Source organism: Phymastichus coffea, unplaced genomic scaffold, assembly GCF_024137745.1.
Source record: "Phymastichus coffea isolate CEN01 unplaced genomic scaffold, Cenicafe_Pcof_1.1 PCOF00153, whole genome shotgun sequence".
Taxonomy (NCBI): domain Eukaryota; kingdom Metazoa; phylum Arthropoda; class Insecta; order Hymenoptera; family Eulophidae; genus Phymastichus; species Phymastichus coffea.
In genome coordinates, this window is record NW_026706964.1 from 340,536 (window position 1) to 355,559 (window position 15,024).

At 43.1% G+C, this 15,024-nt stretch overlaps 3 protein-coding genes across 7 annotated transcripts in view; 1 reads left to right on the plus strand and 2 right to left on the minus strand.

The window, feature by feature from the left end:
- Positions 1-397: 397 nt before the first annotated feature.
- On the minus strand, positions 398-5,844 carry LOC131672541 (clavesin-2). 4 transcript variants are annotated; one of them, XM_058949835.1, is made up of 5 exons: positions 5,243-5,653; positions 3,791-4,200; positions 2,464-2,774; positions 2,184-2,277; positions 398-2,104 (listed from the first exon to the last, which is right to left on the minus strand). In XM_058949835.1, exons 1-5 carry the CDS (start codon positions 5,275-5,277, stop codon positions 1,956-1,958), a joined length of 999 nt encoding a protein of 332 aa, XP_058805818.1. In that variant the 5' UTR covers positions 5,278-5,653; the 3' UTR covers positions 398-1,955. The 4 variants fall into 4 exon arrangements, with proteins under 4 accessions (XP_058805818.1, XP_058805817.1, XP_058805820.1 ...); XM_058949834.1 differs by having other exon boundaries at positions 3,791-4,215; XM_058949837.1 differs by lacking the exon at positions 5,243-5,653 and adding an exon at positions 5,690-5,826 and having other exon boundaries at positions 400-2,104.
- A 3,639-nt stretch (positions 5,845-9,483) lies between these two features.
- LOC131672537 (rhophilin-2) overlaps positions 9,484-15,024 on the minus strand; it is a 36,361-nt gene continuing 30,820 nt past the window's right edge. Inside the window, exons 4-10 of one of the 2 annotated variants that reach the window (XM_058949829.1) lie at positions 14,352-14,427; positions 11,957-12,418; positions 11,517-11,886; positions 11,247-11,441; positions 10,937-11,163; positions 10,702-10,854; positions 9,484-10,619 (exon numbers count right to left, since the gene is read on the minus strand). In XM_058949829.1, coding sequence (XP_058805812.1) covers positions 10,419-10,619; positions 10,702-10,854; positions 10,937-11,163; positions 11,247-11,441; positions 11,517-11,886; positions 11,957-12,418; positions 14,352-14,427 — 1,684 coding nt within the window. In that variant the 3' untranslated portion in view covers positions 9,484-10,418. Of the gene's footprint in view, positions 10,620-10,701; positions 10,855-10,936; positions 11,167-11,246; positions 11,442-11,516; positions 11,887-11,956; positions 12,419-14,351; positions 14,428-15,024 lie in introns of both variants that reach the window. The other variant, XM_058949827.1, reaches the window with a different exon arrangement.
- On the plus strand, positions 12,472-14,337 carry LOC131672565 (dynein axonemal assembly factor 11-like). Its single transcript, XM_058949873.1, has 4 exons — positions 12,472-13,070; positions 13,278-13,545; positions 13,601-13,866; positions 13,935-14,337. Exons 1-4 carry the CDS (start codon positions 12,676-12,678, stop codon positions 14,335-14,337), a joined length of 1,332 nt encoding a protein of 443 aa, XP_058805856.1. The 5' UTR covers positions 12,472-12,675.

Below are 15,024 nucleotides of genomic sequence, written 5' to 3' on the forward strand. Positions count from 1 at the left end.
TAGCTTTAGTATTAATGATCGTTATCCACACTGTGCTGGCACGCGCTGCTGCTGCTGCTACGGATTTATTGCGATTATAAATCTTTTGCGGGTAAGAGATTTCAGAGGTAAGATGACGAGGACCTGCAATTTTAGGTTTATTACTGCAGGGACGAGATATATACATATTATGAGTACTTCAATTCTCTAAACCTTGGACTTTTGAATTTAACACGATTGAATGTCTTCAGTTAAGAATTCTTCACGGTTTAGTTAAACATTGCTTTTTTCAAATTATTTTAATCTATCCATTCAAAGTTATAATTAAACACCGTAAATAAAAGTCATATATTTTTTGAATAAAAATCTTATTTAACACTTCTAATTTTGCACTACAATTATTCAATGTAAATTCAACGTGTATATTCTATCCACCGGATATTATACTCTTGGGTTGTATTAATTATAATATAACATGTACACGTATCATTGTATAAATTGATTTATGTAAACAACTAATTTCAATAATACACGTTATTTTGTTCAAGATTTACTGTACACCACTGTCAAAAAATATAGCATAAAACCTACACGATTAAATTATAACTTTATTATGCACATTATATCATTCACGCTAAATTATTTTCTTTACGGTATAAATATTCACAAATATATTACGTATAGCTTTCATTTCATTTCATTGTACACTGTGAGTTTTACATGCTTTCATTTAAATGTAAATTCCAATTTTTTACACTTAATAATCTACATTTTAATTGTAATGAATACTTTAAACTGTACAATAGTTTTTATACATGTGTAAGATAAAAAAAAATGTATATAGTTTATTTTTATTTTAGCTTAATATTACTCAAGCCTTGCTTCTACACTCGATAGTGTGTACCATTTATCTTTATTAAAATATTTCAACTCTATACACATACAATCACACACACTTTATTGTTAATATACATTCAAAATTTATACATGCATTATTGTTTGAGGAAATTTCTTTTTTGCAAAAATTATGGTTGATTTGCAAATCATAAATTTAACATTATGTAATTTTACCTTGAATTCATTGTGAACATTCGACTTATAGTTGGTATGTGAGTCATTGTAATTGTTTTAATCACAGAATAAGAAACCATTCTATAGGATGTCTTATTACAGTTTAAATAGGCATATGCGACAGTAATTACAAAACAAATATTTTACTGAAAAAAAAAGTTTTAAAATTGAGATAAATGTCGTTAAATAAAAAAATTAAAGTGTTTAAGAATGCAAAAAATTAAAAAAAAACCTGTTTTGCTATCGAGAAGCAGCTGGGTAAACATAACATCATCAAATTTTAATATAAAAGCATTTATTTACTGCATCAGTAAACCGACAACATTTTCATGGGACCCGTATTTTGCATTAATACTTAATACATTAAAAAAACATCGATTTTATAACTTACTCCCTTAAAGCCTTACAGAAAAAACTTAGATTATAAAAACCAAACATTATAACAAATTAATACAGATATGATAGAACAAAACAATTAATCTGAATTCTAATTAAACTATAGTTTAAAAATTGATCATGATAAACTATGGAAATATATCTATGATCGCGATTAAAGATCACAGCTTAGATTTGCGTGATGGTTTATTTTTGCGATACATAATATGAAACAACGTCGAAGTTGTTGCGGGTAACTTATACCACCTCTATGGGGAACACCTTCGTATGAAGAAACTATTATATATCTTGAAAGTATTATTATTATCATGTGAAGGATAAAACTCATTCGCACGACATTGTGCAAACGAGGATTATGCTGTACTGAAACTATCTATAATGATGTCGTCGGATGATGCGAATATCTTATACCGAAAAACAATAATCAAATGGAATTAGAAGAGCTAGAAATATATTATTAATCGTTGGTGCTTTCTTTCACTGCTTAAACTATCTGGAACGAGGTATGTTTAATCGACCTCGAGCTTACGGAACGATCCGGATATTCCACCAAGTCCTTCGCTGGAGGCACAGTTGTTCTTTGGCGATATTTCGATGAACATGTCGTCGAGAGCTTTGATGGACTCGCCCTTCTCTCTCAGCAACTTTTTGAAGTCAGCTGCAAAAAAAAGCAAACGGTTCGTCTTAGGAATCAGTCGAAGTTCGAGAAGCTCGAGTGCGCGATCGATTGATTTTACCGATCATGTCGGCGAGCGGAACTTCGCCACCGTACTCTCTGGGCAGGATTTTCGGGTCGATGGTTTGCCGAAGCTCGTCCAACGTTTTGTGCAACTGCGAAGAAAAGGCAGAGGTTGCATTAATTGTCGGACGCGAGCCTCGTTCGATTGCGTGTCAAGAGCGCACAACAATCGGCGCACTGTTGTGCGAGTCGCACGGCCGACGACGCTCCAAAGATTAGGTACGCCGTCCGCGCGATACCCGACGAGTGCGAGCGACTCGTTTTTCGAATAATCTTACCAGCACCCGCGATCTCAGCTTATCGTTCAACAGCGAAAGCGCAAGCTCGATGAACTTCATCGTGCAGCCCGGCACATTGACCAGATGAGTCTCCTTGTGTCTCATCGGCGTACTGTTCTGAATGCAACCAAGCATGTTTCTTATGTCGCTGAATGACCACGAGCTAAGGTGGCCCATCGTCAAACCTGATTCGTCGTTCAAGTGGGTGTAACCGTGCACCTGACTTTCTTCGTCGTCCATTAATGCTTCGCACACGAGACTGTGCACCCGCACCATTTGAGCCGAGGTGTATTTGTACGGATCGAAACGGCCTGTAAGAATTGGTAAGAATGAATATCGTTAGTGCAAAATTTTCTTTTTTTCTTCTTCTTTTATCTATTTTTTCCTCTCTTTTAGGGCAGAAATTGAATTAAATATTAACGTTATTTGTCTTTTTTTACGCAGCTTTAATTTAATTTATTAGAAAAATACATATACTCAAATCACGTTGACAATCACCATTTTCTTGAAAAATTTTTTTTTTTTAAATTGTATTCTTATCTAAAAAGATATTTAAATTTATCGTTGCTTCTCAAGAAAATTATTCGTTTCGAAGTCGATGAAAAACGATTTCGGTGTTTCCACAAGGAAAAAAGAATTTTGCATGTTTATAATTCGCTATGTAAATTAATGATAATTCTTGTAACTAAAAAAATTAAAAAGCTAATTCTTAGCACATTTTTACACTAAAAGAAGGAAGAACAATTTCCATGCTAATATATTGAAAACGACAATAATCGGACAAAAAAAACTGATTAATTAAATACTTAAGCACCAAACTTCCTTCAAGAGTCATGGTAGAAAGTATACGAATCATCGTGATAAAAACGGCTCCAATCAGTTCCGGTGAGTGAATGAAATTACATAAAGGAACAATTATGTCACAAACGACGTTGAGTCACGTGGTGGTCTCTCTCTATCGCAATATTACAATGTAATTTTTGCCAAAGTTTAAAATTAAAAAAAAAATTTGAACGTCCAAAGGTAAGTATAAAAATAAAAGAAAAAAACATGTACGCAATTGGTATGCTCAACGAAAATTTGTGCCGAGGACGTGTCACTTGCAAATAAAAAGAAGAGAAAACTCTTTGTGTTTCGCGTTTACATGTGAATTGACGTGTACTTTTTGTTCGTGAAAAAAAAGATTTTTGTTCGTAATGTTTATGTTTCTCGGACGGGGCGGAGGGAGGGGTGGGAGGGGAGAGTAGAAGTGCCTAGCTCATCCGTGCATGTATAATCGTAACTAAACACGCGTGAACGCGCCAAGGTCAAAGAAATTAGCATGTACCTGCACAAGAAAGAATAACCTTTCTGCCGTGTGAATCCCTCTTGATCAAAGGTACGAGGTAGCCAGCGTCGATGATAGCTTCGATGTCAGGATCGTCGATGTTCAAATTCTGAAACCAGTCGGGGTACGTTTGCCGGATGGTCAGGTAACGCTCGAGCATCTCCTGAGCGAGTGGCAGACTGAACTTTTTGGTGCGCAGAAAGCGCAGCAGAAACACGGCGTCGGTGCGGCACTTCTTGATCGATGGGTGTTTGGATATCCAATCGCGGAATTGCGCCAAACAGTGCTCGCGCGTTTTCTCGTCCTCGCGAAGCTCACTTTTCGCGATCGCTTGGGCTTGCGAGCTCAGATTGCACTTGTACACCTCCGTTTGTTGCTCTTGGCCTCCCATATTGTTTTCCGTTTTCCTGCTGCAATTAAGCAAACTGGTGGAATTCATCGTTATTAAGATACCCTTGATTATCACGTTAAACAGTCAAGTCAACATATTAAATAGTATCGCGGGTGTTCTTTCAAACTGTAGCACCGTCATTAACGAATGTCATTATCGCGATGACGCGAGTACGAAGCAAAACGCCATTTAGAAACGTCGCAGTGACAATTAATCGCGAGCAGCATTTCCAAAGGCACCGCGAGACGTGACATCATTAGTCAAAGACGTGGCACCTGTCCGAAAAAACGAAGGACCCCCTCCCCGATTGTTCGCGATCGCTGCGAAAGCCACGGCCATTCAGACTATTTGAGAACTCCATTAGCTCCGTGCGACATTTCGAAGAAGAAAAAATGCGACTAGGATTGGCGAGTACAGCTGAATAAGGTGACGGACAAGATCGATCGTTTGCGCAATTATACGTGAGAGGAAAAAGTGAGGAAATGTTAAGGTGTTGGCCTTGAGTCAGTGACTCTTTAGCAAAGGATGGGTTTTGTGTGTTTTAGCCAATTTCTTTTTCGCGTTTCGTTCGCACTGAGAATTCGAATATGGCTTTTATGGCCGTTACGCAAATCGAGTCTGAAGATATTTCCAATGAACAAAAAATAAACAAGACGAATTTGACGACAACGCAAATGGAATCCGTTTTTCACCGCGAACGTGTAAGCCAACGCGGTGTAAGATTTTCACTGGAGGATATAGACGCTAACTGTGGCGTTCGCGACCTGGATGATCGTCGACATCAAATGATACCGTTTACATACGATCCACGCATCAACTAATTGCACGACACCTTATGTACATTCGTTCGGACGAATAGGCGCACACAACTATCTATCATTACACAACGCTGGAACTCAAGGTCCATAAATAACAGCTCCACTCCTCTCTCTCACTTTTTTTCTGTATCGGCCGTAGTGTAATACTCGCGTCATAACGCGTGCAGAAAAACCGAAGTCCCGCGATCGGTGCTCAGCCGTCTGACGAAACGTCACGGTTGCCTTTACGAAACATGCGGGTACCAAATGGGCTTTATCCTATCGGGCGAAGAATGCATTGTCGCGCGCTACCAGCGAGACGGGCTTTCTCTCGAGCATCGAAAATCATCCGGCCGATGGACCAGGATTCGTAAACGAGCGCTTGCGACAAGGCGATCCACTTTCTAAGCTCACACCCACGTGCGACGGACGGTGGTGAAAGCACCTCGACGCGCACGCACGCCACACGGCTCTCCGCCTGGCATTTCATCCCGTTCGAGATCCCGCGTATCACTTTCACTTTCGCTCGCGCGCGGGGCTTACGTCAGGCCCCCGAGGAAGTCCGCGCGCCCCTTGGCGAGCGCTTTCTCGCCGCGACGGTCGGGACCCGCGGGCCAGCGAGCTGGACGAGCGAACCCGCCGAATCGCGGCCGCGCGCACTCGGCACTCCGCGGGCCAGCGGTCGACGCGCGAATTCGGAAAGAGACGCACCTGCCTGCGCGCGCGCACTCCTGCGTGTGCGTGTGCGCGAGTGGCGTACGTGTGTGCGCGCGCGAGAGGTCCCTCGTGCTCGGGGCACGGCGGCGAGATGCTGACTGAGGCGCGCGCCGTAACGAGTTTCCGATGCCTATAACCCACTTGTGCTCGCCTGCCTGCCGCGTGAGCGCCGGCTCTCCTTCGCAAGGCAAAGGTAGGGGAACCGCGACGACGCACCGCGCCGCGCACGCCACGCGCAGAGCTTTCTTTCGGCCGCCAGATCGGTTTCTTTCTTCCCGCGACTGCTGTGCAATTTTCAACGCGCCGCCTAGATGTCCACTGCTCGTGGCTTGCGCCGTGCCTTTTCGCCAATTTATCCACTCTTTCTGCTATAGCGCGAGTGTACTGGCGTTCGACTTGCCAATTGTAAGCTTCTGCTTTGGGTTTTCCTTCGTGTCAATTCTCGCTAAGCAACGATTATCGTTCTTTCGAAGCTGCCAGTAATCTTAGTAGATACATTATTCACTGAAAATATACTTTGTCAGTCGAGGAAAGTTCATATTAGTTTTGCTCGATGTATCAATGAATGTCATCAATAATCTCTTGCAGTATATCCGTTTTCCTATTGTGCCATTCAAACCAACTGTTATTAATTGAACTTGAAAAATCAACACGTATGTTTAATAAAAGATTTGCATAATATTAACAACAATGAATCATTCGAATAATATCTCTTTCCTAACAACGGAAAGTTAGGCGTGACCCTACTATTTACAATAGTGATTCTGTGTTTGATTATTTGGAATATTAGATTTTTAACTTTCTTTAATTTTCTGTAAGGTGACTTTAGCAAGCATATTCTAAAAAAACTCATACACGATTGTCACAATACTTTTCTGTTACAAATATACCTGTCGTGAAAAAAGTGCGCTTAGTACTCATTAGAAACTTGAGTCAATAAGCTTAAACTCTTACTTGTGCTGGATTACATTACTTAACTTTGCCAGTTTTCAATCTGGTCTCGTCATTCTAACTCGATTTCAACGTAAATATTTATTCAACTTGTTCCTAATTTTTCGAAAAAATAAGAATTGATACGTTCGCCAGCAAAAGCACCGAACCACTTACTAAACTCGAGCTTGACAACGATAAAACAATCCAATTGCAATACATTCAATAAGCATTTTCGATTAATAAATAATTCATCGTGCAATCGTCGACGTAAACTTTACATAACGGGCGGCCAGTTCTGTTGGATAATAGCGCGTATCTAAGTTTCCTTTCGGTCTCAAACGCCGTGCGCACGCAAAGTGAGAAAGAAAGCCGATCGCGGGCAAAGGAGCCGTTCGAAATTGCCGAATGTTACGGCAACGCTCGCTATCAAAGCCCAAAATAAGCCGTTTACTTTCGCGCGAACGCGACCTTCCGCTTTCACTTCGCCGCTTCACCGAGAGTCAAAGTCTTTATTCGTCCGACTGAAATGGGGTCGCGAACCGTTCGTGTCTTCTGCTCTTTACTGCGCGCCGAACGCGTAAGAAGGCTTCAGCGAATCTGATTGCCGTTGATTAGGTTCCCTGGCGGCGGCTCGATTAATTATGCTTGTGTTGCCGAGCGATTTCCCATCGAGACGAAAGTACCTTGGATCGACGTCAGTTTCTTGCTCTTTGTCTGGTTTGCGTAACCGCTGATGTTGCGAAAAAGAAAAACGTCGATTGCGGGTCTTTATCCCCGTGTTTTATATCATTTTACGTGACACCTCTCCTCGTCAACGCATACAGCTCGCGATTGCCACAGCGGCTCGCTTCCGCAAATTAAACTGTCGAAACGCGCACTCACGCGAGCCTCGATTTCCTCGCGATAACGAGAGGTGAGTTAACCACTTGCAGGAAACTGCAAGATCGCACGCGTTCGCTCGGCAAATACCTACGGAATTAGGACTCTCAAACGGTTTTCCGAAGTAATTGAGATGGGTGACGCGTACCTCGAGCGGCGTCTCTCATATTTGGGTTCTGAACCGAGAGGCCCTAAATATCACGGGCAATCGAATACCCAAAGTAAAGGAGACCCGTTTACGATTCCGTTACGATATCCCATAAACCTAAAAAGTCAAATAAGAGCGGCCGAACTACGTTCCAACTTATACTCACGTAAAGTACAACCGCTCTGAATACAGTTTTAGCATTGTACGAATGATTTTTTAATTGTACTTCATGGCCCGTGTTCCCACGATAGCTTATGAATTTAATGATTCGGCGATTTAGAACGATCGCAGAGAAAAGCTTCATGAATTATTCGTTTTTCGAAGATTTTTATTATTTATAGCTTCGTTACTTTGGGAGAAAAATGGAACGCCTGTATTTCAAAACTTGATTACTTTGATGAAGTTTCACATTCAAAATACTGAGCTTTTTCAAGATTCTTTCTGCACTGATTAACTGATATAAAACTTGATCCACGTTGTTTTAAGACCATGAGATTAAGATCAGAGATCGCAATATTCTATACAGTAAAAAAATTCGAAAAATAATTCTTAATATAAGAAAGCATATTGTAAAATGAGAAGTATTTTTTTCTTAAAACGAGAAAAATCTTTTTTATCAAAAAAATAAATAAATAACAATTTTTTTAAGAAAACATGCGTCCTTAAAAATTGGTTTTACGATGCGACTAGAGGGGAAAAAAGTATTTCAAAGTATAAACGCATCGAAATAAGATAAATTATCTAATAATTCATCCGTACGATTATGGTTTAATTTGTCAATTGGAAGCTTATTGTGTACTCCTTAAATTTGATCGAGAATGAACCCCACAGTATCTCTATTCGTTTCCGGTGATCCGAAGAATTACTCAACAAAAGATGAAAAAAAAATCGCATCCCAGGAAGCATCGTCGCTTGTAGAAACAGGAAGTACGTCGACTCCAAGTCGAAGTAGTGCCACCGCAAGAGAAAGAAGTCGAGCGCTCGCTCTCAGCTACACTCGACTTTCACCGTGCATACAGTATACGAAAGAAATGCCCGAGCTGCTCGTCGGCGGCCGCGTTGCTCACTTAGCCTATTGCACAACAGGCCATTTTCAGCTTGGTTACACGATACGGAAAAGGAAGCTTTTTTTCTACGTCGATTCGACAGAGAATTGGAATTTTAACGAGCTACGGCGAAAATGATTTGTAAAGAGGAGCTATTTCGAAGGTCAAGGTGTATGTTGTAATGCAAGCTACGGATTTCAAGTGTGGAATGTCTTACATGTCTGATTATTATGTTAATACAGAGAGCATGAATCGTGTAAACTCGACGTATATAAAAAAGGATGTGCGACAAAAGGTACAGGAGCAAAAGAAAATTTCGATAATTATTAAAGTCTTGGTGAAGTCGTTCTGCGACACGTTGTTGCACGGCCCAAAGATCGGAGCTTGATGACAAGTTGCAAACAACCTCGATTTCAAAAAAAAGTAGATACTTGAAAATTGTTAAAATCCTAGTAAACTTGTTCGTTACGTGCAATAGTACGGAGTTGTCATGCAGCTTTTCTTCTGTTTTGCCATGTAACGGCGAACTTGTACTTTACTGCATAGTACGACCACTGAACTTTCTCTCGACCTTAAAAGCCGAGACAAGAGCGACCGAAAGAAGAAAGTGCATCGCCCCTGCACTTTTTAGCTTGAATGCGGTGAGGGACGCCTGTCCTGTTATCCAATACCAGACCTTGTTCAAACGTGTCCTCTAAAGATAATCAAATGAATCACGTTCATGATTGGAAATGTGTATAAAACATACTAACTTTGTTTTATTTTATAACTTATGTATTTACTGGAAATTTTTCAGAAAAACATGGTTTTACATGTACAAAAAAAAAAAAAAAAGAAGTTAATCGTACTAAGTTTGACATTCTTAGTATAGGTTTAACAGACAAGACAAAATTATATGTCAGGAGAGAGGATGGAAAGCTTATAAGTATGTACAAATTTCAAGAAATTTTAACGAGCTCGTAAGAGCACAGTGATTTTGAAATTTAAAATTGAAGAGTATTCTACTGTACCGACATGTAACTCTTACTTATATACGGAAATCGTAAAGTGAAATACACTCGTATGTCGATACAGTAGAAATCGTGTACCTTTCTAGATACAAGATAATTACAACGAACAACAAATAACAATTTTGCTTTACGCGCGACAGGTTATTGGCACTAATTTATACACAAAGCAATTGTGATGTACAACGAAGACAAAAACATCGATATTGCACGTAAAGCTAAATATGCAGCGGTTAAAACGGATGCAAATTGAAACTTCGCGACACGAACAATTAAATAATATTAAAAAAAAAATAATAAAACTGATACACATGGCAATCGTTTTTTCAACTTCCTAATTATAAAAAAATTAATACTCAACAAACATGGACAAAGAAAAATAAAGAAAAAAAATGTATATTCACATATTAAACGAAATAAGCAGGAGTCCTACGATGGGATATAACAGATTAGTGTTTATCATTTTTTTTTGCGCGTGCTACACTAAACTTGCAAATGGGGAAATTAATAACATTGGCTGTTATTACGAAGTTTAGTCGCTCTACATGTGCTATCGTGAGTGTTCTGTATCTCATCCATCGCTCAATACTTATTTCACGACACCTACAGACTACCATGACAATTTACAGTTTGGCAACGAAAATATCTTATTTTTTCCTTCCCTTGTAACTATATACTATGTACATAATTTAACATTTCCAACCGCAGCATCATCTCAAAATTACATTGTCAAATGTCAAGTCTCGGCTGTCGCGTGTCCCGTTGGATTTTTTGAATGGATTCCAGGGTAGTTTTCGTGCTACGTGTGCTGTTGTCATCGAACCTGCTGGACTCGGTTGGCCAGATGAGACACCCGACGAGCTGCTTGCTGATACGCTTCCTTTGTCGCGGTTATTTGCTCGTACTGGTTTCTGAAATCGAACGTAAAATTGCTAATAACTGTGCGTTCCGTTTTAATTTTATTTAATAATCGATACGAAGATTTGTTGTTACCTTCAAATAATTTCGATCCATTGGCGTGACGAGTTTCAGGCTGATAGAGTCGCCGCATTGCTTAATCAAACGAACGACTTGTTCGTGCGATGCCCATTTCACATCTTTATCTCCAATGTTAACGATGAAATCGCCTTCTTTCATTCCACCCAACTAAGGAAACGAGACATGGAAAGGTGACACATCCGGATTTAAAAAGCGACAACATCGCCGGAAAAGAAAACAAACAACATACATCCGCAAGAGAATTATGATCAATGGCGGCTATGATAACAGGTGCATCTCCTCTGACGCTAAAGCCGAAACCCTCGCCACCAGGTCCGCGTTGCAGTTGAATCAATCTTGGCGCCGTCCAATGGCGCTTCGCCGAAAATATCGCCACAGGACCCAGTGAACGGAAAAGATCGTCGACGCCATGCTGGCCGAAGTCCGGGTGTGTCAAACTCAGTTGGAATTTCGTCGCTGCTACGGACGTTAAATTGGAGTCAGTCCATCTCATCCCCGCGACCAGCAGAATTCAGAGAAAAAGGAGTCGGCGCAATTACCGATAATGTGCGGCGCGTCAAGCAATTCGCGAAGATCGTCCTCGTCCCCGGATCTGCCGTAAACGTCCATCGTGGCGTCGTAAGCCTTGCGCAACACGTTGATGAGCGACTGCTTGCCTTTCAATTCCCTGCACATCCTCTGTAACCTTTGACTCTCCTCGTGCAGTACCAAAGCCTCCCTGACGTGTGCTCGACCTGCGATCATTTGGCCAATCGACGGCCGTCAGGAATCCAACTCGAAGCAACCTCGAGGCAAAATCTGGTGCTTACCCAAAAGTTGCCGCTCGCCGTCGGTTTTCGGCACGATGCAGTCCATCTGCTTCTTGGAGTCGCTATCCTGGATCCTCTGCAAAGTCGCCTTGGTCTGTTGCCGGAACGAGCCGTAGGGGTGGTCCAGCAGGCCGGCGGCGCAGTGCCGATGCGACAGGGCCAGATAGTGCTCGCGCTTGACGGACACCAGCGATATCCACGACTCGGGCACGTAGTCTCGCACGGGCTCGCGGGCGATCAAGGTGTGCAGGTCGCCGTAGACGCCGGCCACTTGGGCGGCCTCCTGCGCGAGGTCCAGCGACACGTCGATGTCGCGGGCGTCTCTGGACTGCAGCTCGAGCTTCTCGAAGAGGCACTCGCGAGCTTGCGCCTGCGGAGCACACGGGCGTCACTCGCCGGCCTCGCTTGCCCGCCGCGCCTCTCCCTCGTCGTCTACGTACCAGCATCAACTGCACCAGCATGTCCAGCATGTCCGGTCCCAGGTCCATACTCGGTGCATTGGTGAAGTTCTCGTGGATGTACCTGAAGGTGCCGGCGGCTCTCAGAAACGAGTCCACGGCTTGGTCCAAGCCTCGGGCCGTTCTTCTGTCTTGCTTGGCCGCCACTTGGGTGTACAGGGCTCCGGCGTTGAACAGTACCGACGCCTTCTCGAATGCGACGGTGCGCTGGCAACTCGGCACTCCGGTCAACGAGTCGTACCATTCGAAGTAGATGCCGAGACTGCGATCCGGTGGAAAGAAACGCCTCTCGATGAAGTAGAGTTGGTTGTAGTAGCGGAGCAGTAGGGCAATTCCAGCTGCGTCGCGGGTTGGCGTTCGCGTTGCCTGCCGGGTCTCCATGAACTCTGCGATGGCTTCTTCGTAGTTCTCGCCATCCTCGCTGTAGTGCTCTAGTATAAAATCCTGCCGAGCCAAAATCGGCGTTTAGGTACACGCATACGAATGAATGTGCGGCTGTGCTACGAAATTAATGAGCACACAAATCGTACAACAAAAGTTAATGCAGTTGGACGGTGCATCCTAACGACGCACCAACCAAATCATACGAGCAAGTAGATTGACATTTAAGCAGGGCAAATCGAGAGAAGGGGAGAAGACGGTAACCAAGCCGTAGTTTGTTAAATCGATACACCTCATCGCGTACACACTCGTCTGCGTCTATGCAGTATTTGCTTTTCTTTCGTGGCGTATGTAACCTCGGAGCATTGAGAGGAGAGAAAAAAAAAATGCCGCGTATAACAATAGAATTGTTGAGAAAACGCTGCGAGCACAATGAAGGTGAAATATCCACGCTCGAGGAGTTATCGTTGCATCAGGAAAACATCGAAAGAATCGAGCTGCTCAATCAAGCCTGTCGAGACCTGAGGATCCTGCTGCTGCAGTATAACCTCATATCTAAAATCGAAAATCTACACAAACTTAAGAAACTCGAGTATCTTAACTTGGCACTCAACAATATCGAAGCTATCGAGAACTTGGAAGGGTTGGAGAGCTTGCAGAAACTCGATCTCACGGTCAATTTTGTTGGCGATTTACGAGGTGTTAAAACGTTGAGGCACGTTTAAATCTCATTATTTACACTACAAATAAAGTTCCTACTCCGAGTGACCTTTGATTGTTCCTGCACGTTCAGATCAACTTTACCACTCTGTATTTGGAACACGAATGTCAAGTCTTCAAACTCACTGCACGCTTATTTCACGAGCAAACGTACTTAATTTAAGAATTAATTTTTGACGTTAAAGAAAAAAAAAATTTGCAGAGGAAACGAGCATCTGGAGCAGCTAATCCTCACGGGCAATCCATGTTGCGATTACGAGGGCTACCGCCAGTACGTCGTGGCGACGTTACCTCAGCTGAAGGAGCTCGACATGACTCGTATCGAGAGATCGGAGCGTATCAAGGCGCTGCAAAGGTATGCGGAGGCCGAGGGCGACGTCATACGCGGATACCGGAAGTACGCGGCGATCAGGCAAGCGCAAAGGAGCCGACGCGAATCTTTGGAAACGAGCGAGATCACGGATGAGAATGTATGGATGATTCACTCGGACCCGTAGAAAGTTCCTCGATCTCCTATCATTGCAGAACGACAGCGCGGACGAGGACGCGGCATTCTGGAACTCGACGAGTCAGCACACGCCGGAGGATCGCGTGGCCATAGCGAGGAGAACTATGAAGCAGCAGGAGAGGCGCGACGGCAAAAGTTCGACGTCTAATCAGCCGAAAAAGTCGGCTCTGAGATTATTCAGTCCCGAGGGACGGCCGTACAACGTCAACCAAGCGAAAGTGGCGTTCAGGTTGAACGACGAGGATGATCGTGAGAACGTCACTCTCGACGTGACAGTTTACAAGTACGTCCTCGTGTCGTCCGCCGCGAAATTGCACGTTTTGCCGATTTCTCGCTCGCTTTCTCACGCAGGCACCTCGACACGAGTTTCGTCGACGTGGACGTGCAGCCCACTTACGTTCGCGTGACGATCAAGGGCAAAATTTTACAGCTGAGCTTGCCCTGCGAAGTGACGACGGACAAGAGTGTCGCTCAGCGTAACGTTACGACGGGCAGTCTGATCATCACCATGCCGAGAGTCAACAGATTAACGGCTTTGTCGGCGACGAGGAAAGAAGTTAAGAGCAATAAGAGCGTAAGGAGGATCAGAGCGACCCCCGAGGTGAGCAAGCGAGAGTATTTGGAAATTGGACCGCCGAAGAGGGACAATCTCGACGATCTTTTGAGAATCGTCGGGAACGACGAGAAATCAACGAAGAAGAAAGTGGCGGACGAAGATTTCGTGGATAATCCCGATGTGCCGCCGCTCGAATGATTCTTTTTTCTCACCTTGAATGGGTCTCGAAAGTCAATGTCCTTGGTCTCCTTGAGACCCAGTGGAATCAACGGCATAAATGCGTCGTCGCTGCAAACAGAAATAACATTGTATATGAAAATAAATTGCTGTAATCTTTAGGAAAAATACGCTAGCTTTAGTGAACCCGTAGATCCGTAAAGTCCCGTAGCACTTGGTATCAAGCGCTACAATTGCCTCGTCACCCGAGGCATAACTTTTTCCGTTACGGTTCTTCGCTTGGGGTGGCGTTTGTAAATGCAAGCGACGTCGTTTCCGAATAATCACGATGGCGGGAATAGATTGAGACATCTATCCTGCTTCTTACGAACAGAGTTGTTAAGGTTCCAAGCTGTTTGCATCTTGGTTAAATTCATTCATACGAGTTTTCGAACTTGAGTTTACCTCTGGAGAATGTACGTATTGTATTACAGAATAAGAAAATTCGTTCGAATACCCAACGGAGGATTCTATCAATTCTAGATTTTGCCGAACCAAACTCATAATCAAACTGATTGCCGGCTTACGACGGAATAGAAAAACGTTTCTCCGACAATCGTATGCCGTTCAGCGCCCAAGTCAACCAACGATCATCGTCGTCGTCGTCCAATTTCTCGAGCAATCGCACAAGAGAGCACGAACGTCGCGCGTTCCCCTTTCCCGTGCGCT